At 45.0% G+C, this 26,847-nt stretch overlaps 1 protein-coding gene across 1 annotated transcript in view; it reads left to right on the top strand.

Annotated features, from left to right (window-relative positions):
• Positions 1-26,847, top strand: part of LOC140719223 (complement factor B-like) — a 231,626-nt gene that overhangs the window by 126,891 nt on the left and 77,888 nt on the right. The window contains exon 9 of the mRNA XM_073033681.1: positions 25,142-25,231. Within this exon, the coding sequence (XP_072889782.1) occupies positions 25,142-25,231 (90 nt within the window). The remainder of the gene's footprint in view (positions 1-25,141; positions 25,232-26,847) is intronic.

The raw sequence follows: 26,847 nt of genomic DNA, 5'->3' as shown, positions 1-26,847 counted from the left end.
AAACCCATGCACACTCGGAGTAATGTACAGACTCCTGAGAGACAGTGTTACAATTGTAAACCCACACATAGTTGGAGTAATGTACAGACTCCTGAGAGACAGTGTTACAATTGTAAACCCACACACACACTCGGAGTAATGTACAGACTCCTGACAGTGGGCGTTACAATTGTAAACCCACGCACACTCGGAGTAATGTACAGACTCCTGACAGACAGTGCTACAATTGTAAACCGACATACACACTCGGAGTAATGTACAGATTCTTTACAGTCTGTGTTACAATTGTAAATCCACACACACTCGGAGTAATGTACAGACTCCTGACAGACAGTGTTACAATTGTAAACCCACACACACACTCGGAGTAATGTACAGACTCCTGACAGAGGGCGTTACAATTGTAAACCCACGCACACTCGGAGTAATGTACAGACTCCTGACAGACTGTGTTACAATTGTAAACCCACACACACACTCGGAGTAATGTACAGATTCTTTACAGACGGTGTTACAATTGTAAACACACGCACACTCGTAGTAATGTACAGACTCCTGACAGACGGTGTTACAATTATGAAACCACACATACTCGGAGTAATGTACAGACTCCTGACAGACGGTGTTACAATTGTAAACACACGCACACTCGGAGTAATGTACAGACTCCTGACAGACGGTGTTACAATTGTAAACCCATGCACACTCGGAGTAATGTACAGACTCCTGACAGACGGTGTTCCAATTGTAAACCCATGCACACTCGGAGTAATGTACAGACTCCTGACAGAGGGCGTTACAATTGTAAACCCACGCACACTCGGAGTAATGTACAGACTCCTGACAGACTGTGTTACAATTGTAAACACACGCACACTCGGTGTAATGTACAGACTCCTGACAGACGGTGTTACAATTATGAACCCACACACACTCGGAGTAATGTACAGATTCCTGACAGACGGTGTTAAAATTGTAAACCCATGCACACTCGGAGTATTGTACAGACTCCTGACAGACGGTGTTACAATTGTGAACCCACACACACTCGGAGTAATGTACAGACTCCTGACAGACGGTGTTACAATTGTGAACCCACACACACTCGGAGTAATGTACAGACTCCTGACAGACGGTGTTACAATTGTGAACCCACACACACTCGGAGTAATGTACAGACTCCTGACAGAGGGCGTTACAATTGTAAACCCACGCACACTCGGAGTAATGTACAGACTCCTGAGAGACGGCCTTACCATTGTAAACCCACGCACACTCGGAGTAATGTACAGACCCCTGAGAGACAGTGTTACAATTGTAAAACCACGCACACTCGGAGTAATATGCAGACTCCTGACAGACAGTGTTACAATTGTAAACCCACACACACTCGGAGTAATGTACAGACTCCTGACAGACAGTGTTACAATTGTAAACCCACGCACACTCGAGTAATGTACAGACTCCTGACAGACAGTGTTACAATTGTAAACCCACGCACACTTGGAGAAATGTACAGACTCCTGACAGAGGGCGTTACAATTGTAAACCCACGCACACTCGGAGTAATGTACAGACTCCTGAGAGACGGCGTTACCATTGTAAACCCACGCACACTCGGAGTAATGTACAGACCCTTGAGAGACAGTGTTACAATTGTAAACCCACGCACACTTGGAGTAATGTACAGACTCCTGAGAGACAGTGTTACAATTGTAAACCTACACATACTCGGAGTAATGTACAGACTCCTGAGAGACAGTGTTAAAACTGTAAACCCACACACACACTCGGAGTAGTGTACAGACTCCTGACAGAGGGCATTACAATTATAAACCCACGCACACTCAGAGTAATGTACAGACTCCTGACAGACAGTGTTACAATTGTAAACCCACACATAGTTGGAGTAATGTACAGACTCCTGAGAGACAGTGTTACAATTGTAAACCCACACACACACTCGGAGTAATGTACAGACTCCTGACAGAGGGCGTTACAATTGTAAACCCACGCACACTCGGAGTAATGTACAGACTCCTGAGAGACAGTGTTACAATTGTAAACCCACACATAGTTGGAGTAATGTACAGACTCCTGAGAGACAGTGTTACAATTGTAAACCCACACACACACTCGGAGTAATGTACAGACTCCTGACAGTGGGCGTTACAATTGTAAACCCACGCACACTCGGAGTAATGTACAGACTCCTGACAGACAGTGTTACAATTGTAAACCGACATACACACTCGGAGTAATGTACAGATTCTTTACAGACTGTGTTACAATTGTAAATCCACACACACTCGGAGTAATGTACAGACTCCTGACAGACAGTGTTACAATTGTAAACCCACACACACACTCGGAGTAATGTACAGACTCCTGACAGAGGGCGTTACAATTGTAAACCCACGCACACTCGGAGTAATGTACAGACTCCTGACAGACTGTGTTACAATTGTAAACCCACACACACACTCGGAGTAATGTACAGATTCTTTACAGACGGTGTTACAATTGTAAACACACGCACACTCGTAGTAATGTACAGACTCCTGACAGACGGTGTTACAATTATGAAACCACACACACTCGGAGTAATGTACAGACTCCTGACAGACGGTGTTACAATTGTAAACACACGCACACTCGGAGTAATGTACAGACTCCTGACAGACGGTGTTACAATTGTAAACCCATGCACACTCGGAGTAATGTACAGACTCCTGACAGACGGTGTTCCAATTGTAAACCCATGCACACTCGGAGTAATGTACAGACTCCTGACAGAGGGCGTTACAATTGTAAAACCACGCACACTCGGAGTAATGTACAGACTCCTGACAGACTGTGTTACAATTGTAAACACACGCACACTCGGTGTAATGTACAGACTCCTGACAGACGGTGTTACAATTATGAACCCACACACACTCGGAGTAATGTACAGATTCCTGACAGACGGTGTTAAAATTGTAAACCCATGCACACTCGGAGTATTGTACAGACTCCTGACAGACGGTGTTACAATTGTGAACCCACACACACTCGGAGTAATGTACAGACTCCTGACAGACGGTGTTACAATTGTGAACCCACACACACTCGGAGTAATGTACAGACTCCTGAGAGACGGCCTTACCATTGTAAACCCACGCACACTCGGAGTAATGTACAGACCCCTGAGAGACAGTGTTACAATTGTAAAACCACGCACACTCGGAGTAATATGCAGACTCCTGACAGACAGTGTTACAATTGTAAACCCACACACACTCGGAGTAATGTACAGACTCCTGACAGACAGTGTTACAATTGTAAACCCACGCACACTCGAGTAATGTACAGACTCCTGACAGACAGTGTTACAATTGTAAACCCACGCACACTTGGAGAAATGTACAGACTCCTGACAGAGGGCGTTACAATTGTAAACCCACGCACACTCGGAGTAATGTACAGACTCCTGAGAGACGGCGTTACCATTGTAAACCCACGCACACTCGGAGTAATGTACAGACCCTTGAGAGACAGTGTTACAATTGTAAACCCACGCACACTTGGAGTAATGTACAGACTCCTGACAGACAGTGTTACAATTGTAAACCTACACATACTCGGAGTAATGTACAGACTCCTGAGAGACAGTGTTAAAACTGTAAACCCACACACACACTCGGAGTAGTGTACAGACTCCTGACAGAGGGCATTACAATTATAAACCCACGCACACTCGGAGTAATGTACAGACTCCTGACAGACTGTGTTACAATTGTAAACACACGCACACTCGGTGTAATGTACAGACTCCTGACAGACGGTGTTACAATTATGAACCCACACACACTCGGAGTAATGTACAGATTCCTGACAGACGGTGTTAAAATTGTAAACCCATGCACACTCGGAGTATTGTACAGACTCCTGACAGACGGTGTTACAATTGTGAACCCACACACACTCGGAGTAATGTACAGACTCCTGACAGACGGTGTTACAATTGTGAACCCACACACACTCGGAGTAATGTACAGACTCCTGAGAGACGGCCTTACCATTGTAAACCCACGCACACTCTGAGTAATGTACAGACCCCTGAGAGACAGTGTTACAATTGTAAAACCACGCACACTCGGAGTAATATGCAGACTCCTGACAGACAGTGTTACAATTGTAAACCCACACACACTCGGAGTAATGTACAGACTCCTGACAGACAGTGTTACAATTGTAAACCCACGCACACTCGAGTAATGTACAGACTCCTGACAGACAGTGTTACAATTGTAAACCCACGCACACTTGGAGAAATGTACAGACTCCTGACAGAGGGCGTTACAATTGTAAACCCACGCACACTCGGAGTAATGTACAGACTCCTGAGAGACGGCGTTACCATTGTAAACCCACGCACACTCGGAGTAATGTACAGACCCTTGAGAGACAGTGTTACAATTGTAAACCCACGCACACTTGGAGTAATGTACAGACTCCTGACAGACAGTGTTACAATTGTAAACCTACACATACTCGGAGTAATGTACAGACTCCTGAGAGACAGTGTTAAAACTGTAAACCCACACACACACTCGGAGTAGTGTACAGACTCCTGACAGAGGGCATTACAATTATAAACCCACGCACACTCAGAGTAATGTACAGACTCCTGACAGACAGTGTTACAATTGTAAACCCACACATAGTTGGAGTAATGTACAGACTCCTGAGAGACAGTGTTACAATTGTAAACCCACACACACACTCGGAGTAATGTACAGACTCCTGACAGAGGGCGTTACAATTGTAAACCCACGCACACTCGGAGTAATGTACAGACTCCTGAGAGACAGTGTTACAATTGTAAACCCACACATAGTTGGAGTAATGTACAGACTCCTGAGAGACAGTGTTACAATTGTAAACCCACACACACACTCGGAGTAATGTACAGACTCCTGACAGTGGGCGTTACAATTGTAAACCCACGCACACTCGGAGTAATGTACAGACTCCTGACAGACAGTGTTACAATTGTAAACCGACATACACACTCGGAGTAATGTACAGATTCTTTACAGACTGTGTTACAATTGTAAATCCACACACACTCGGAGTAATGTACAGACTCCTGACAGACAGTGTTACAATTGTAAACCCACACACACACTCGGAGTAATGTACAGACTCCTGACAGAGGGCGTTACAATTGTAAACCCACGCACACTCGGAGTAATGTACAGACTCCTGACAGACTGTGTTACAATTGTAAACCCACACACACACTCGGAGTAATGTACAGATTCTTTACAGACGGTGTTACAATTGTAAACACACGCACACTCGTAGTAATGTACAGACTCCTGACAGACGGTGTTACAATTATGAAACCACACACACTCGGAGTAATGTACAGACTCCTGACAGACGGTGTTACAATTGTAAACACACGCACACTCGGAGTAATGTACAGAATCCTGACAGACGGTGTTACAATTGTAAACCCATGCACACTCGGAGTAATGTACAGACTCCTGACAGACGGTGTTCCAATTGTAAACCCATGCACACTCGGAGTAATGTACAGACTCCTGACAGAGGGCGTTACAATTGTAAACCCACGCACACTCGGAGTAATGTACAGACTCCTGACAGACTGTGTTACAATTGTAAACACACGCACACTCGGTGTAATGTACAGACTCCTGACAGACGGTGTTACAATTATGAACCCACACACACTCGGAGTAATGTACAGATTCCTGACAGACGGTGTTAAAATTGTAAACCCATGCACACTCGGAGTATTGTACAGACTCCTGACAGACGGTGTTACAATTGTGAACCCACACACACTCGGAGTAATGTACAGACTCCTGACAGACGGTGTTACAATTGTGAACCCACACACACTCGGAGTAATGTACAGACTCCTGAGAGACGGCCTTACCATTGTAAACCCACGCACACTCGGAGTAATGTACAGACCCCTGAGAGACAGTGTTACAATTGTAAAACCACGCACACTCGGAGTAATATGCAGACTCCTGACAGACAGTGTTACAATTGTAAACCCACACACACTCGGAGTAATGTACAGACTCCTGACAGACAGTGTTACAATTGTAAACCCACGCACACTCGAGTAATGTACAGACTCCTGACAGACAGTGTTACAATTGTAAACCCACGCACACTTGGAGAAATGTACAGACTCCTGACAGAGGGCGTTACAATTGTAAACCCACGCACACTCGGAGTAATGTACAGACTCCTGAGAGACGGCGTTACCATTGTAAACCCACGCACACTCGGAGTAATGTACAGACCCTTGAGAGACAGTGTTACAATTGTAAACCCACGCACACTTGGAGTAATGTACAGACTCCTGACAGACAGTGTTACAATTGTAAACCTCCACATACTCGGAGTAATGTACAGACTCCTGAGAGACAGTGTTAAAACTGTAAACCCACACACACACTCGGAGTAGTGTACAGACTCCTGACAGAGGGCATTACAATTATAAACCCACGCACACTCAGAGTAATGTACAGACTCCTGACAGACAGTGTTACAATTGTAAACCCACACATAGTTGGAGTAATGTACAGACTCCTGAGAGACAGTGTTACAATTGTAAACCCACACACACACTCGGAGTAATGTACAGACTCCTGACAGAGGGCGTTACAATTGTAAACCCACGCACACTCGGAGTAATGTACAGACTCCTGAGAGACAGTGTTACAATTGTAAACCCACACATAGTTGGAGTAATGTTCAGACTCCTGAGAGACAGTGTTACAATTGTAAACCCACACACACACTCGGAGTAATGTACAGACTCCTGACAGTGGGCGTTACAATTGTAAACCCACGCACACTCGGAGTAATGTACAGACTCCTGACAGACAGTGTTACAATTGTAAACCCACGCACACTCGGAGTAATGTACATACTCCTGACAGACTGTGTTTCATTTGTAACCCCATGCACACTCAGAGTAATGTACAGACTCCTGAGAGATGTTGTTACAATTGTAAACCCACGCACACTAGGAGTAATGTATAGACTCCTGACAGACGGCATTACAATTGTAAACCCACACACACTCGGAGTAATGTACAGACTCCTGACAGACAGTGTTAGAATTGTAAACCCACACACACTCGGAGTAATGTACAGACTCCTGACAGACAGTGTTACAATTGTAAACCCACACACACTCGGAGTAATGTACAGACTCCTGACAGACAGTGTTAGAATTGTAAACCCACGCACACTCGGAGTAATGTACAGACTCCTGACAGACTGTGTTACAATTGTAAACACACGCACACTCGGTGTAATGTACAGACTCCTGACAGACGGTGTTACAATTATGAACCCACACACACTCGGAGTAATGTACAGATTCCTGACAGACGGTGTTAAAATTGTAAACCCATGCACACTCGGAGTATTGTACAGACTCCTGACAGATGGTGTTACAATTGTGAACCCACACACACTCGGAGTAATGTACAGACTCCTGACAGACGGTGTTACAATTGTGAACCCACACACACTCGGAGTAATGTACAGACTCCTGAGAGACGGCCTTACCATTGTAAACCCACGCACACTCGGAGTAATGTACAGACCCCTGAGAGACAGTGTTACAATTGTAAAACCACGCACACTCGGAGTAATATGCAGACTCCTGACAGACAGTGTTACAATTGTAAACCCACACACACTCGGAGTAATGTACAGACTCCTGACAGACAGTGTTACAATTGTAAACCCACGCACACTCGAGTAATGTACAGACTCCTGACAGACAGTGTTACAATTGTAAACCCACGCACACTTGGAGAAATGTACAGACTCCTGACAGAGGGCGTTACAATTGTAAACCCACGCACACTCGGAGTAATGTACAGACTCCTGAGAGACGGCGTTACCATTGTAAACCCACGCACACTCGGAGTAATGTACAGACCCTTGAGAGACAGTGTTACAATTGTAAACCCACGCACACTTGGAGTAATGTACAGACTCCTGACAGACAGTGTTACAATTGTAACCCTACACATACTCGGAGTAATGTACAGACTCCTGAGAGACAGTGTTAAAACTGTAAACCCACACACACACTCGGAGTAGTGTACAGACTCCTGACAGAGGGCATTACAATTATAAACCCACGCACACTCAGAGTAATGTACAGACTCCTGACAGACAGTGTTACAATTGTAAACCCACACATAGTTGGAGTAATGTACAGACTCCTGAGAGACAGTGTTACAATTGTAAACCCACACACACACTCGGAGTAATGTACAGACTCCTGACAGACAGTGTTACAATTGTAAACCCACACATAGTTGGAGTAATGTACAGACTCCTGAGAGACAGTGTTACAATTGTAAACCCACACACACACTCGGAGTAATGTACAGACTCCTGACAGAGGGCTTTACAATTGTAAACCCACGCACACTCGGAGTAATGTACAGACTCCTGAGAGACAGTGTTACAATTGTAAACCCACACATAGTTGGAGTAATGTACAGACTCCTGAGAGACAGTGTTACAATTGTAAACCCACACACACACTCGGAGTAATGTACAGACTCCTGACAGTGGGCGTTACAATTGTAAACCCACGCACACTCGGAGTAATGTACAGACTCCTGACAGACAGTGTTACAATTGTAAACCGACATACACACTCGGAGTAATGTACAGATTCTTTACAGACTGTGTTACAATTGTAAATCCACACACACTCGGAGTAATGTACAGACTCCTGACAGACAGTGTTACAATTGTAAACCCACGCACACTCGGAGTAATGTACATACTCCTGACAGACTGTGTTTCATTTGTAACCCCATGCACACTCAGAGTAATGTACAGACTCCTGAGAGATGTTGTTACAATTGTAAACCCACGCACACTAGGAGTAATGTATAGACTCCTGACAGACGGCATTACAATTGTAAACCCACACACACTCGGAGTAATGTACAGACTCCTGACAGACAGTGTTAGAATTGTAAACCCACACACACTCGGAGTAATGTACAGACTCCTGACAGACAGTGTTACAATTGTAAACCCACACACACTCGGAGTAATGTACAGACTCCTGACAGACAGTGTTAAAATTGTAAACCCATGCACACTCGGAGTATTGTACAGACTCCTGACAGACGGTGTTACAATTGTGAACCCACACACACTCGGAGTAATGTACAGACTCCTGACAGACGGTGTTACAATTGTGAACCCACACACACTCGGAGTAATGTACAGACTCCTGACAGAGGGCGTTACAATTGTAAACCCACGCACACTCGGAGTAATGTACAGACTCCTGAGAGACGGCCTTACCATTGTAAACCCACGCACACTCGGAGTAATGTACAGACCCCTGAGAGACAGTGTTACAATTGTAAAACCACGCACACTCGGAGTAATATGCAGACTCCTGACAGACAGTGTTACAATTGTAAACCCACACACACTCGGAGTAATGTACAGACTCCTGACAGACAGTGTTACAATTGTAAACCCACGCACACTCGAGTAATGTACAGACTCCTGACAGACAGTGTTACAATTGTAAACCCACGCACACTTGGAGAAATGTACAGACTCCTGACAGAGGGCGTTACAATTGTAAACCCACGCACACTCGGAGTAATGTACAGACTCCTGAGAGACGGCGTTACCATTGTAAACCCACGCACACTCGGAGTAATGTACAGACCCTTGAGAGACAGTGTTACAATTGTAAACCCACGCACACTTGGAGTAATGTACAGACTCCTGACAGACAGTGTTACAATTGTAAACCCACACATAGTTGGAGTAATGTACAGACTCCTGAGAGACAGTGTTACAATTGTAAACCCACACACACACTCGGAGTAATGTACAGACTCCTGACAGAGGGCGTTACAATTGTAAACCCACGCACACTCGGAGTAATGTACAGACTCCTGAGAGACAGTGTTACAATTGTAAACCCACACATAGTTGGAGTAATGTACAGACTCCTGAGAGACAGTGTTACAATTGTAAACCCACACACACACTCGGAGTAATGTACAGACTCCTGACAGAAGGCGTTACAATTGTAAACCCACGCACACTCGGAGTAATGTACAGACTCCTGACAGACAGTGTTACAATTGTAAACCGACATACACACTCGGAGTAATGTACAGATTCTTTACAGACTGTGTTACAATTGTAAACACACGCACACTCAGAGTAATGTACAGACTCCTGACAGACGGTGTTACAATTATGAACCCACACACACTCGGAGTAATGTACAGATTCCTGACAGACGGTGTTACAATTGTAAACCCATGCACACTCGGAGTAATGTACAGACTCCTGACAGACGGTGTTACAATTGTGAACCCACACACACTCGGAGTAATGTACAGACTCCTGACAGACGGTGTTACAATTGTGAACCCACGCACACTCGGAGTAATGTACAGACTCCTGACAGAGGGCGTTACAATTGTAAACCCACGCACACTCGGAGTAATGTACAGACTCCTGAGAGACGGCGTTACCATTGTAAACCCACGCACACTCGGAGTAATGTACAGACCCTTGAGAGACAGTGTTACAATTGTAAACCCACGCACACTTGGAGTAATGTACAGACTCCTGACAGACAGTGTTACAATTGTAAACCTACACATACTCGGAGTAATGTACAGACTCCTGAGAGACAGTGTTAAAATTGTAAACCCACACACACACTCGGAGTAGTGTACAGACTCCTGACAGAGGGCATTACAATTATAAACCCACGCACACTCAGAGTAATGTACAGACTCCTGACAGACAGTGTTACAATTGTAAACCCACACATAGTTGGAGTAATGTACAGACTCCTGAGAGACAGTGTTACAATTGTAAACCCACACACACACTCGGAGTAATGTACAGACTCCTGACAGAGGGCGTTACAATTGTAAACCCACGCACACTCGGAGTAATGTACAGACTCCTGAGAGACAGTGTTACAATTGTAAACCCACACATAGTTGGAGTAATGTACAGACTCCTGAGAGACAGTGTTACAATTGTAAACCCACACACACACTCGGAGTAATGTACAGACTCCTGACAGAAGGCGTTACAATTGTAAACCCACGCACACTCGGAGTAATGTACAGACTCCTGACAGACAGTGTTACAATTGTAAACACACGCACACTCGTAGTAATGTACAGACTCCTGACAGACGGTGTTACAATTATGAAACCACACACACTCGGAGTAATGTACAGACTCCTGACAGACGGTGTTACAATTGTAAACACACGCACACTCGGAGTAATGTACAGACTCCTGACAGACGGTGTTACAATTGTAAACCCATGCACACTCAGAGTAATGTACAGACTCCTGACAGACGGTGTTCCAATTGTAAACCCATGCACACTCGGAGTAATGTACAGACTCCTGACAGAGGGCGTTACAATTGTAAACCCACGCACACTCGGAGTAATGTACAGACTCCTGACAGACTGTGTTACAATTGTAAACACACGCACACTCGGTGTAATGTACAGACTCCTGACAGACGGTGTTACAATTATGAACCCACACACACTCGGAGTAATGTACAGATTCCTGACAGACGGTGTTAAAATTGTAAACCCATGCACACTCGGAGTATTGTACAGACTCCTGACAGACGGTGTTACTATTGTGAACCCACACACACTCGGAGTAATGTACAGACTCCTGACAGACGGTGTTACAATTGTGAACCCACACACACTCGGAGTAATGTACAGACTCCTGACAGAGGGCGTTACAATTGTAAACCCACGCACACTCGGAGTAATGTACAGACTCCTGAGAGATGGCCTTACCATTGTAAACCCACGCACACTCGGAGTAATGTACAGACCCCTGAGAGACAGTGTTACAATTGTAAAACCACGCACACTCGGAGTAATATGCAGACTCCTGACAGACAGTGTTACAATTGTAAACCCACACACACTCGGAGTAATGTACAGACTCCTGACAGACAGTGTTATAATTGTAAACCCACGCACACTCGAGTAATGTACAGACTCCTGACAGACAGTGTTACAATTGTAAACCCACGCACACTTGGAGAAATGTACAGACTCCTGACAGAGGGCGTTACAATTGTAAACCCACGCACACTCGGAGTAATGTACAGACTCCTGAGAGACGGCGTTACCATTGTAAACCCACGCACACTCGGAGTAATGTACAGACCCTTGAGAGACAGTGTTACAATTGTAAACCCACGCACACTTGGAGTAATGTACAGACTCCTGACAGACAGTGTTACAATTGTAAACCTACACATACTCGGAGTAATGTACAGACTCCTGAGAGACAGTGTTAAAATTGTAAACCCACACACACACTCGGAGTAGTGTACAGACTCCTGACAGAGGGCATTACAATTATAAACCCACGCACACTCAGAGTAATGTACAGACTCCTGACAGACAGTGTTACAATTGTAAACCCACACATAGTTGGAGTAATGTACAGACTCCTGAGAGACAGTGTTACAATTGTAAACCCACACACACACTCGGAGTAATGTACAGACTCCTGACAGAGGGCGTTACAATTGTAAACCCACGCACACTCGGAGTAATGTACAGACTCCTGAGAGACAGTGTTACAATTGTAAACCCACACATAGTTGGAGTAATGTACAGACTCCTGAGAGACAGTGTTACAATTGTAAACCCACACACACACTCGGAGTAATGTACAGACTCCTGACAGAGGGCGTTACAATTGTAAACCCACGCACACTCGGAGTAATGTACAGACTCCTGACAGACGGTGTTACAATTATGAACCCACACACACACTCGGAGTAATGTACAGATTCCTGACAGACGGTGTTACAATTGTAAACCCATGCACACTCGGAGTAATGTACAGACTCCTGACAGACGGTGTTACAATTGTGAACCCACACACACTCGGAGTAATGTACAGACTCCTGACAGACGGTGTTACAATTGTGAACCCACACACACTCGGAGTAATGTACAGACTCCTGACAGAGGGCGTTACAATTGTAAACCCACGCACACTCGGAGTAATGTACAGACTCCTGACAGAGGGCGTTACAATTGTAAACCCACGCACACTCGGAGTAATGTACAGTCTCCTGACAGACTGTGTTACAATTGTAAACCCACACACACTCTCGGAGTAATGTACAGATTCTTTACAGACGGTGTTACAATTGTAAACACACGCACACTCGTAGTAATGTACAGACTCCTGACAGACGGTGTTACAATTATGAAACCACACACACTCGGAGTAATGTACAGACTCCTGACAGACGGTGTTACAATTGTAAACACACGCACACTCGGAGTAATGTACAGACTCCTGACAGACGGTGTTACAATTGTAAACCCATGCACACTCGGAGTAATGTACAGACTCCTGACAGACGGTGTTCCAATTGTAAACCCATGCACACTCGGAGTAATGTACAGACTCCTGACAGAGGGCGTTACAATTGTAAACCCACGCACACTCGGAGTAATGTACAGACTCCTGACAGACTGTGTTACAATTGTAAACACACGCACACTCGGTGTAATGTACAGACTCCTGACAGACGGTGTTACAATTATGAACCCACGCACACTCGGAGTAATGTACAGATTCCTGACAGATGGTGTTAAAATTGTAAACCCATGCACACTCGGAGTATTGTACAGACTCCTGACAGACGGTGTTACAATTGTGAACCCACACACACTCGGAGTAATGTACAGACTCCTGACAGACAGTGTTACAATTGTGAACCCACACACACTCGGAGTAATGTACAGACTCCTGACAGAGGGCGTTACAATTGTAAACCCACGCACACTCGGAGTAATGTACAGACTCCTGAGAGACGGCCTTACCATTGTAAACCCACGCACACTAGGAGTAATGTACAGACCCCTGAGAGACAGTGTTACAATTGTAAAATCACGCACACTCGGAGTAATATGCAGACTCCTGACAGACAGTGTTACAATTGTAAACCCACACACACTCGGAGTAATGTGCAGACTCCTGACAGACAGTGTTACAATTGTAAACCCACGCACACTCGAGTAATGTACAGACTCCTGACAGACAGTGTTACAATTGTAAACCCACGCACACTTGGAGAAATGTACAGACTCCTGACAGAGGGCGTTACAATTGTAAACCCACGCACACTCGGAGTAATGTACAGACTCCTGAGAGACGGCGTTACCATTGTAAACCCACGCACACTCGGAGTAATGTACAGACCCTTGAGAGACAGTGTTACAATTGTAAACCCACGCACACTTGGAGTAATGTACAGACTCCTGACAGAGGGCGTTACAATTGTAAACCCACACACACACTCGGAGTAATGTACAGACTCCTGACAGAGGGCGTTACAATTGTAAACCCACGCACACTCGGAGTAATGTACAGACTCCTGAGAGACAGTGTTACAATTGTAAACCCACACATAGTTGGAGTAATGTACAGACTCCTGAGAGACAGTGTTACAATTGTAAACCCACACACACACTCGGAGTAATGTACAGACTCCTGACAGAGGGCGTTACAATTGTAAACCCACGCACACTCGGAGTAATGTACAGACTCCTGAGAGACAGTGTTACAATTGTAAACCCACACACACACTCGGAGTAATGTACAGACTCCTGACAGAGGGCGTTACAATTGTAAACCCACGCACACTCGGAGTAATGTACAGATTCTTTACAGACTGTGTTACAATTGTAAATCCACACACACTCGGAGTAATGTACAGACTCCTGACAGACAGTGTTACAATTGTAAACCCACGCACACTCGGAGTAATGTACATACTCCTGACAGACTGTGTTTCATTTGTAACCCCATGCACACTCAGAGTAATGTACAGACTCCTGAGAGATGTTGTTACAATTGTAAACCCACGCACACTAGGAGTAATGTATAGACTCCTGACAGACGGCATTACAATTGTAAACCCACACACACTCGGAGTAATGTACAGACTCCTGAGAGACAGTGTTACAATTGTAAACCCACACATAGTTGGAGTAATGTACAGACTCCTGAGAGACAGTGTTACAATTGTAAACCCACACACACACTCGGAGTAATGTACAGACTCCTGACAGAAGGCGTTACAATTGTAAACCCACGCACACTCGGAGTAATGTACAGACTCCTGACAGACAGTGTTACAATTGTAAACACACGCACACTCGTAGTAATGTACAGACTCCTGACAGACGGTGTTACAATTATGAAACCACACACACTCGGAGTAATGTACAGACTCCTGACAGACGGTGTTACAATTGTAAACACACGCACACTCGGAGTAATGTACAGACTCCTGACAGACGGTGTTACAATTGTAAACCCATGCACACTCAGAGTAATGTACAGACTCCTGACAGACGGTGTTCCAATTGTAAACCCATGCACACTCGGAGTAATGTACAGACTCCTGACAGAGGGCGTTACAATTGTAAACCCACGCACACTCGGAGTAATGTACAGACTCCTGACAGACTGTGTTACAATTGTAAACACACGCACACTCGGTGTAATGTACAGACTCCTGACAGACGGTGTTACAATTATGAACCCACACACACTCGGAGTAATGTACAGATTCCTGACAGACGGTGTTAAAATTGTAAACCCATGCACACTCGGAGTATTGTACAGACTCCTGACAGACGGTGTTACTATTGTGAACCCACACACACTCGGAGTAATGTACAGACTCCTGACAGACGGTGTTACAATTGTGAACCCACACACACTCGGAGTAATGTACAGACTCCTGACAGAGGGCGTTACAATTGTAAACCCACGCACACTCGGAGTAATGTACAGACTCCTGAGAGATGGCCTTACCATTGTAAACCCACGCACACTCGGAGTAATGTACAGACCCCTGAGAGACAGTGTTACAATTGTAAAACCACGCACACTCGGAGTAATATGCAGACTCCTGACAGACAGTGTTACAATTGTAAACCCACACACACTCGGAGTAATGTACAGACTCCTGACAGACAGTGTTATAATTGTAAACCCACGCACACTCGAGTAATGTACAGACTCCTGACAGACAGTGTTACAATTGTAAACCCACGCACACTTGGAGAAATGTACAGACTCCTGACAGAGGGCGTTACAATTGTAAACCCACGCACACTCGGAGTAATGTACAGACTCCTGAGAGACGGCGTTACCATTGTAAACCCACGCACACTCGGAGTAATGTACAGACCCTTGAGAGACAGTGTTACAATTGTAAACCCACGCACACTTGGAGTAATGTACAGACTCCTGACAGACAGTGTTACAATTGTAAACCTACACATACTCGGAGTAATGTACAGACTCCTGAGAGACAGTGTTAAAATTGTAAACCCACACACACACTCGGAGTAGTGTACAGACTCCTGACAGAGGGCATTACAATTATAAACCCACGCACACTCAGAGTAATGTACAGACTCCTGACAGACAGTGTTACAATTGTAAACCCACACATAGTTGGAGTAATGTACAGACTCCTGAGAGACAGTGTTACAATTGTAAACCCACACACACACTCGGAGTAATGTACAGACTCCTGACAGAGGGCGTTACAATTGTAAACCCACGCACACTCGGAGTAATGTACAGACTCCTGAGAGACAGTGTTACAATTGTAAACCCACACATAGTTGGAGTAATGTACAGACTCCTGAGAGACAGTGTTACAATTGTAAACCCACACACACACTCGGAGTAATGTACAGACTCCTGACAGAGGGCGTTACAATTGTAAACCCACGCACACTCGGAGTAATGTACAGACTCCTGACAGACGGTGTTACAATTATGAACCCACACACACACTCGGAGTAATGTACAGATTCCTGACAGACGGTGTTACAATTGTAAACCCATGCACACTCGGAGTAATGTACAGACTCCTGACAGACGGTGTTACAATTGTGAACCCACACACACTCGGAGTAATGTACAGACTCCTGACAGACGGTGTTACAATTGTGAACCCACACACACTCGGAGTAATGTACAGACTCCTGACAGAGGGCGTTACAATTGTAAACCCACGCACACTCGGAGTAATGTACAGACTCCTGACAGAGGGCGTTACAATTGTAAACCCACGCACACTCGGAGTAATGTACAGTCTCCTGACAGACTGTGTTACAATTGTAAACCCACACACACACTCGGAGTAATGTACAGATTCTTTACAGACGGTGTTACAATTGTAAACACACGCACACTCGTAGTAATGTACAGACTCCTGACAGACGGTGTTACAATTATGAAACCACACGCACTCGGAGTAATGTACAGACTCCTGACAGACGGTGTTACAATTGTAAACCCACGCACACTCGGAGTAATGTACAGACTCCTGAGAGACAGTGTTACAATTGTAAACCCACACATAGTTGGAGTAATGTACAGACTCCTGAGAGACAGTGTTACAATTGTAAACCCACACACACACTCGGAGTAATGTACAGACTCCTGACAGAAGGCGTTACAATTGTAAACCCACGCACACTCGGAGTAATGTACAGACTCCTGACAGACAGTGTTACAATTGTAAACACACGCACACTCGTAGTAATGTACAGACTCCTGACAGACGGTGTTACAATTATGAAACCACACACACTCGGAGTAATGTACAGACTCCTGACAGACGGTGTTACAATTGTAAACACACGCACACTCGGAGTAATGTACAGACTCCTGACAGACGGTGTTACAATTGTAAACCCATGCACACTCAGAGTAATGTACAGACTCCTGACAGACGGTGTTCCAATTGTAAACCCATGCACACTCGGAGTAATGTACAGACTCCTGACAGAGGGCGTTACAATTGTAAACCCACGCACACTCGGAGTAATGTACAGACTCCTGACAGACTGTGTTACAATTGTAAACACACGCACACTCGGTGTAATGTACAGACTCCTGACAGACGGTGTTACAATTATGAACCCACACACACTCGGAGTAATGTACAGATTCCTGACAGACGGTGTTAAAATTGTAAACCCATGCACACTCGGAGTATTGTACAGACTCCTGACAGACGGTGTTACTATTGTGAACCCACACACACTCGGAGTAATGTACAGACTCCTGACAGACGGTGTTACAATTGTGAACCCACACACACTCGGAGTAATGTACAGACTCCTGACAGAGGGCGTTACAATTGTAAACCCACGCACACTCGGAGTAATGTACAGACTCCTGAGAGATGGCCTTACCATTGTAAACCCACGCACACTCGGAGTAATGTACAGACCCCTGAGAGACAGTGTTACAATTGTAAAACCACGCACACTCGGAGTAATATGCAGACTCCTGACAGACAGTGTTACAATTGTAAACCCACACACACTCGGAGTAATGTACAGACTCCTGACAGACAGTGTTATAATTGTAAACCCACGCACACTCGAGTAATGTACAGACTCCTGACAGACAGTGTTACAATTGTAAACCCACGCACACTTGGAGAAATGTACAGACTCCTGACAGAGGGCGTTACAATTGTAAACCCACGCACACTCGGAGTAATGTACAGACTCCTGAGAGACGGCGTTACCATTGTAAACCCACGCACACTCGGAGTAATGTACAGACCCTTGAGAGACAGTGTTACAATTGTAAACCCACGCACACTTGGAGTAATGTACAGACTCCTGACAGACAGTGTTACAATTGTAAACCTACACATACTCGGAGTAATGTACAGACTCCTGAGAGACAGTGTTAAAATTGTAAACCCACACACACACTCGGAGTAGTGTACAGACTCCTGACAGAGGGCATTACAATTATAAACCCACGCACACTCAGAGTAATGTACAGACTCCTGACAGACAGTGTTACAATTGTAAACCCACACATAGTTGGAGTAATGTACAGACTCCTGAGAGACAGTGTTACAATTGTAAACCCACACACACACTCGGAGTAATGTACAGACTCCTGACAGAGGGCGTTACAATTGTAAACCCACGCACACTCGGAGTAATGTACAGACTCCTGAGAGACAGTGTTACAATTGTAAACCCACACATAGTTGGAGTAATGTACAGACTCCTGAGAGACAGTGTTACAATTGTAAACCCACACACACACTCGGAGTAATGTACAGACTCCTGACAGAGGGCGTTACAATTGTAAACCCACGCACACTCGGAGTAATGTACAGACTCCTGACAGACGGTGTTACAATTATGAACCCACACACACACTCGGAGTAATGTACAGATTCCTGACAGACGGTGTTACAATTGTAAACCCATGCACACTCGGAGTAATGTACAGACTCCTGACAGACGGTGTTACAATTGTGAACCCACACACACTCGGAGTAATGTACAGACTCCTGACAGACGGTGTTACAATTGTGAACCCACACACACTCGGAGTAATGTACAGACTCCTGACAGAGGGCGTTACAATTGTAAACCCACGCACACTCGGAGTAATGTACAGACTCCTGACAGAGGGCGTTACAATTGTAAACCCACGCACACTCGGAGTAATGTACAGTCTCCTGACAGACTGTGTTACAATTGTAAACCCACACACACACTCGGAGTAATGTACAGATTCTTTACAGACGGTGTTACAATTGTAAACACACGCACACTCGTAGTAATGTACAGACTCCTGACAGACGGTGTTACAATTATGAAACCACACACACTCGGAGTAATGTACAGACTCCTGACAGACGGTGTTACAATTGTAAACACACGCACACTCGGAGTAATGTACAGACTCCTGACAGACGGTGTTACAATTGTAAACCCATGCACACTCGGAGTAATGTACAGACTCCTGACAGACGGTGTTCCAATTGTAAACCCATGCACACTCGGAGTAATGTACAGACTCCTGACAGAGGGCGTTACAATTGTAAACCCACGCACACTCGGTGTAATGTACAGACTCCTGACAGACGGTGTTACAATTATGAACCCACGCACACTCGGAGTAATGTACAGATTCCTGACAGATGGTGTTAAAATTGTAAACCCATGCACACTCGGAGTATTGTACAGACTCCTGACAGACGGTGTTACAATTGTGAACCCACACACACTCGGAGTAATGTACAGACTCCTGACAGACGGTGTTACAATTGTGAACCCACACACACTCGGAGTAATGTACAGACTCCTGACAGAGGGCGTTACAATTGTAAACCCACGCACACTCGGAGTAATGTACAGACTCCTGAGAGACGGCCTTACCATTGTAAACCCACGCACACTAGGAGTAATGTACAGACCCCTGAGAGACAGTGTTACAATTGTAAAATCACGCACACTCGGAGTAATATGCAGACTCCTGACAGACAGTGTTACAATTGTAAACCCACACACACTCGGAGTAATGTACAGACTCCTGACAGACAGTGTTACAATTGTAAACCCACGCACACTCGAGTAATGTACAGACTCCTGACAGACAGTGTTACAATTGTAAACCCACGCACACTTGGAGAAATGTACAGACTCCTGACAGAGGGCGTTACAATTGTAAACCCACGCACACTCGGAGTAATGTACAGACTCCTGAGAGACGGCGTTACCATTGTAAACCCACGCACACTCGGAGTAATGTACAGACCCTTGAGAGACAGTGTTACAATTGTAAACCCACGCACACTTGGAGTAATGTACAGACTCCTGACAGAGGGCGTTACAATTGTAAACCCACACACACACTCGGAGTAATGTACAGACTCCTGACAGAGGGCGTTACAATTGTAAACCCACGCACACTCGGAGTAATGTACAGACTCCTGAGAGACAGTGTTACAATTGTAAACCCACACATAGTTGGAGTAATGTACAGACTCCTGAGAGACAGTGTTACAATTGTAAACCCACACACACACTCGGAGTAATGTACAGACTCCTGACAGAGGGCGTTACAATTGTAAACCCACGCACACTCGGAGTAATGTACAGACTCCTGAGAGACAGTGTTACAATTGTAAACCCACACACACACTCGGAGTAATGTACAGACTCCTGACAGAGGGCGTTACAATTGTAAACCCACGCACACTCGGAGTAATGTACAGATTCTTTACAGACTGTGTTACAATTGTAAATCCACACACACTCGGAGTAATGTACAGACTCCTGACAGACAGTGTTACAATTGTAAACCCACGCACACTCGGAGTAATGTACATACTCCTGACAGACTGTGTTTCATTTGTAACCCCATGCACACTCAGAGTAATGTACAGACTCCTGAGAGATGTTGTTACAATTGTAAACCCACGCACACTAGGAGTAATGTATAGACTCCTGACAGACGGCATTACAATTGTAAACCCACACACACTCGGAGTAATGTACAGACTCCTGACAGACAGTGTTAGAATTGTAAACCCACACACACTCGGAGTAATGTACAGACTCCTGACAGACAGTGTTACAATTGTAAACCCACACACACTCGGAGTAATGTACAGACTCCTGACAGACAGTGTTACAATTGTAAACCCACACACACACTCGGAGTAATGTACAGACTCCTGAGAGACAGTGTTACAATTGTAAACCCACACACACACTCGGAGTAATGTACAGACTCCTGACAGAGGGTGTTACAATTGTAAACCCACACACACTCAGAGTAATGTACAGACTCCTGACAGACAGTGTTAGAATTGTAAACCCACACACACTCGGAGTAATGTACAGACTCCTGACAGACAGTGTTAGAATTGTAAACCCGCACACACTCAGAGTAATGTACAGACTCCTGAGAGAAGGCGTTACCATTGTAAACCCACGCACACTCAGAGTAATGTACAGACTCCTTACAGACGGTATATAATTGTAGGTGTGTATCATTCCGTTGTCACCTCACCCCACAGTGTGTTTCATTCCCTCATTACCTCACCCCATGCTGTGTGGCGTTCCCTCGTTCTCTCCCCTCCCTCTCCTGCCGTCCGTCTACCGCCATTTCCGAGTGAAGCTGGTGCTGTCCACTGATGTCTTCAGATACATAAAGAGTAAAAGTGAGGTGAGTGCAGATATTGGACCATCGGGAAACGATGCTGGAGAGGTCATGACAATGGACATGGATATGGTGGGCAAACTGAATAGATATTTTGTGTCTGTATTCACTGTGGAATACTCCATCTCAATGCTGGATGTTTAGAGTGTCAGGGGGCAGAGGTGCATCAAGTTGCTGTTACTAGCAAGAAGGTTCTTTGGAAACTGAGAGGTCTGCAGGTAAATAAGTCACTTGGAGCTGGTGGTGTACACGCCAGGGTTCTGAAAGTGGTGGCTGAAGAGATCGTTGATGATCTTTCAAGAATAACTAGATTCTGGAATGGTTCTGGAAGACCAGAAAACTTCAAATGTCACTCCACTCTACAAGAAGGGAGAGAGGCAGAAGAAAGGAAGCTAGCCTGACCTCAGCAGTTGGGAAGATGTTGGGGTTAATTATTAAGGATGCACATACTTGGAAGCATGTGATAAAATAGGCCATAGTCAGCATAGCTTCCTCACGGGAAATTCATGCCCGACAAATCTGTTGGAATTCATTGAAGAAATAACAAGCAGGGTAGACAGGAGAATCGGTTGATGTTGTGTTCTTGGTTTTTCAGAAGACGTTTGACAAGGTGCCACACGAGGCTGCTTAATAAGCTACAAGCCCGTGGTATTACAGGAAAGATTCTCGCATGGATAAAGCAGTGGCTGATTGGTAGAAGGCAAAGAGTTAGAATAAAGGGAGCTTTTTTTCTGACTGGTTGCCGGTGACTAGTATTGTGCCATAGGATCCACGTTGGGACCAATTCTTCATCAATGACTTGGATGATGGAATTGATGGCTTTCTGGCAAAGTTTGCAGATATCCAAAGATGGGTGGAGGGGCTGTAGTTTTCTGGAAGTAGAGGTGCTGCAGAAGGGCTTGGTTAGGTTAGGGGAATGGACAAAGAAGTGGCAGGTGGAATGCAGTGTTGGGAAGTGTATGGTCATGAACTTTGCCAGAAGAAATAACAGGGTTGACTATTTTGTAAGTGGAGAGAAAATTCAAAAATCTGAGGTGCAAAGGGACTTGTGCAGGATTTGCTGAAGGTTAATTTGCAGGCTGAGTCTGTGGTGAGGAGAGCAAATACAATCATTTCAATAGGACTGGAATATAAAAGCAAGGTTGTAATATTGACACTTTATAAAGCAATTGAGGGCTTCACTTGGAGTTTTGTGAGCAGCTTTGGGCCCTTTTCCTAAGAATGGATGAGCTGTCATTGGAGAGGATTCAAAGGAGGTTCAGAAATATCAGGCAAAGGTTGAAATTTAGCTGCAATTGTCACGGAGAACGGGTGAACCCAAACGCAGGGCACTGGCATGGAGACAGAGTCGGGATGCAAACAAGGACATGGGCGTGGCTGGAGCAGAACGGCAAACCGGAGGATGAGCGGAAAGGCAGGTAGCAGGTGATGGTTCTCTTGACACAGAGTTAACACAGGCAAACCACAGTGCTAAAACAAAACTTTGAATACGCGGCCGGGAACGTGAATTACCACGCTGTCTGAAACAACGATCTGGCGATGAGTGGATGTGAACCCAGGGTATTTATGCTGCAGGCTTAGATGGGAATCAGCTGTGCTGCAATCAAGGCCTGGGAGAACACGGGGAAAAGGGAATCGGGAGGATATGAGGAATCAATGGTCGGGACTGTGATGGCGATATTAATTTAATTTTATTTAAAGTTTTAGCATGGGACAGGTCTTTCCAGCCCTTTGTGCTGCTCTGCAAAGCAACTCAGCCATTTAATCCTCACCTCATCACAGGGCAATTTACAGTGACCAATGGACGTAGTAACCCATTGATATTCGGACTGTGGGAAGGAAACTGAGCAAGAACCTGGAGGAATCCCGTACACAAAGAGGAAAGAATGTGCATTCTTCTTATTGAGGATGCCGGGATTGAACTCTGAACTCTGATGCCTCAAGCTGTGATATCATCACACTATCCGCTACACTACCATGGTGAATGACAAGATCAAAGGACTGAGCGGCCTTCTCCTGTTCCTATATCTTCCCCAAAGCTGGCTTGGTGTTGCCTTCTCCAAGATCGGCAATAAATACTGCAGGATTTTGCCTCCATACCCAGCACATCTTTCTCTACAACTTCTTGTCTCCTTCAACGGGATACTGTCGCCAAACACATCTTCCCCTCTGCATCACCCCATCCCCCACTCTCTCCATGAATCCCTTGTCCACTCATCACTTCCCACTCCCACCTTATCTGTGTAAGTGGGAGAGAGCACCCCTGTTCCTCACCATCAAAACATTCCTTCCAGGTGAGGCAACACTTAACCTGCGAGTCTATTAGCATCTTCCACCTTCTTACTCTGGCACCGGCCCCCTTCCTTTCCAGTCCTGATGAATGGTCTCAGCCCAAAATATTGACTGTTTATTCCCCTCCATAGATGCTGCCTGATTTGCGGAGTTCCTTCAGCATTTTGGGGTGTCTTGTCCATTTATGGTTTGGTGCTATTTACTTATTTTGTAATTTTCTGCATTTTCACTGCCCTGCTCTCTTATTTCACATCATTTAACACACATCTTGCCATATCCATTTACCTTATTTAGAGGCCTGTCTGGCCCAACAAGCTGCACCACCAAGCAACACACATATTTTCCAACAACTGATTAACCTTCAGACTGTAGCTCTCAGGGGAAACCTGAGAAGAATGAACCTTCATGGGAAGAATGAACAAAGTTCTTAAAGGCTGTAGTGGGAATTGAACTCTGAACTCTGAAAGGCAAAGGGTTGTACTAGCGTGGTACTAACTGCTGCGATGAGGAATTTGGTATGAATTGTTGGCAGGGCACCAATATACTCGTAAGTCAGTGAGGATAAACCTGATTCTGGTCTCAGGACCGTTTGGTATTGTGTTTTGCGAGGGACTGTGGCGCGTGGTAAGTGAGCTCTCCATGGAGCAGTGTAAGTGACCTCTGAGGTTTTCCTGTGTTTCAGGAAGGAAGAACATGGGCGCAGAACCACATCTTGCTGCAGAGAAAATCAAGAAGTTTGTGGAAGACGAAGGGAAGTCAGAGGATTACCTGGGTAAGTACCTGGATATCCAGAATGAAAGGGTTATCATACGAGGACCGGTTGATGGCTCTGGGCCTGTACCTGCTGGAATTCAGAAGGATGAGGGTGGATCTCATTGAAACCTTTCGAATGTTGAAAGGCCTAGAGTAGATGTGGGAAGGATATTTCCCATAGTGGGAGAGCCTAGGACAAGAGGGCACAGCCTCAGGATAGAGGGGCATCCATTCAAAACAGAGATGTGGAGAAATTTCTTTAGCCAGAGGGTGGTGAATTTGTGGAACTTCTTACCACAGACAGCTGTAGAGGCCAGGTTGTTGGGTGTATTTAAGGCAGAGAGTGGCGTCAAAGGTTACGGGGAGAAGGCTGGGGAGTGCAATTGAGGAGGAGGAAGAAAGTTCAGCCATGATTGAATGGTATAATAGACTCGATGGGCCAAATGGCCAAATTCTGCTCCTATGTCATATGCTGTTACTGACACCGATGTTAGTGTTCCCTACTGTACTATGTACACTGGGGTTTAAACTCTGTGGCGAGATTCTACAAAACGTTTCAACGATTTAAAAAGTTCAAATTAAATTTGCTCTCATATCCATATCAGTCACCATGAACAATTCAGATTCATTTACTTGTGGGCTTTCACAGTAAATACGAAAAAAAATTCACAATAGAATCAGTGAAAGACAGCACCCGACAAGATGGAAGGGCAGACAAACACCAGTGTCCAAAAGGCAGCAACTGTGAAAGTACAAACACGAGGAAATCTGCAGATGCTGGAAATTCAAACAACACACTCAAAATGTTCCACCAGCATTTTGCGTGAACTGCGAAAGTCCATCATGATAATCATCATCTCTGCATTTTTGACAGAAGGTAAAACCTATCTCTTTGTTAAAGTGGAAACCACAAATGACCCATCAAACTTTTGTCCTTTGACTTGTTACACACTAGGTATAAAATTGTAACGTCATGCATCTCGCAATAATCACACTCATTTAGATAACCACAGACAAGCAGAGAGGGTGCCATGAGGGTATGAAAGGATATGAAGAACAACTGATAATAGATTCTCTAATTCTAAATCAAGCCTGGAGGAAAAGCAGAAATCTTTCCCATAAATTAAATTCTGACCGATCAGTTATGATAGACAGGACAATCCTCAGTAACCATCTGGATATAATAACACATAACCAGGAGCAACTTACTTAATAGATATAGCCGTTCCATCACACGTAATATACAGAAATTAGTAAGAGAAAAACACCAGAAATAGGCTGAATGAAAAGAGGAAATTGAACGACTTTGGAACATTGACAGGTTATACATTGTGCCAATTGTAATATCTACAGCTGATGCCATCCCCAAGTCAAAGGACAAACAAGGACATCCCCAAGTCTCACTACACAATAGCAATAAACAATGAGAGCTACACAGCAATATCTGTCCCAGAACACCACAATGCTAAAGCACTAGAATAGTACAAAAGTTGAGAAGTGAGTGTGCTTGGCTATGCCTGTACCCCAGGTTTTACCAACTTGAGCTGAAACAAAATGTTTTAATATTTTATAATAATCATAATGCCTCGAATTTTGACGGGAGATAAAACCTCTTACCTGAAGGAGAAAGCTCAG

This window comes from Hemitrygon akajei, chromosome 2, assembly GCF_048418815.1.
Source record: "Hemitrygon akajei chromosome 2, sHemAka1.3, whole genome shotgun sequence".
Lineage (NCBI taxonomy): Eukaryota > Metazoa > Chordata > Chondrichthyes > Myliobatiformes > Dasyatidae > Hemitrygon > Hemitrygon akajei.
Note: the sequence above shows the minus strand (reverse complement) of the source record. Positions and strands in the feature narration are given on the sequence as shown.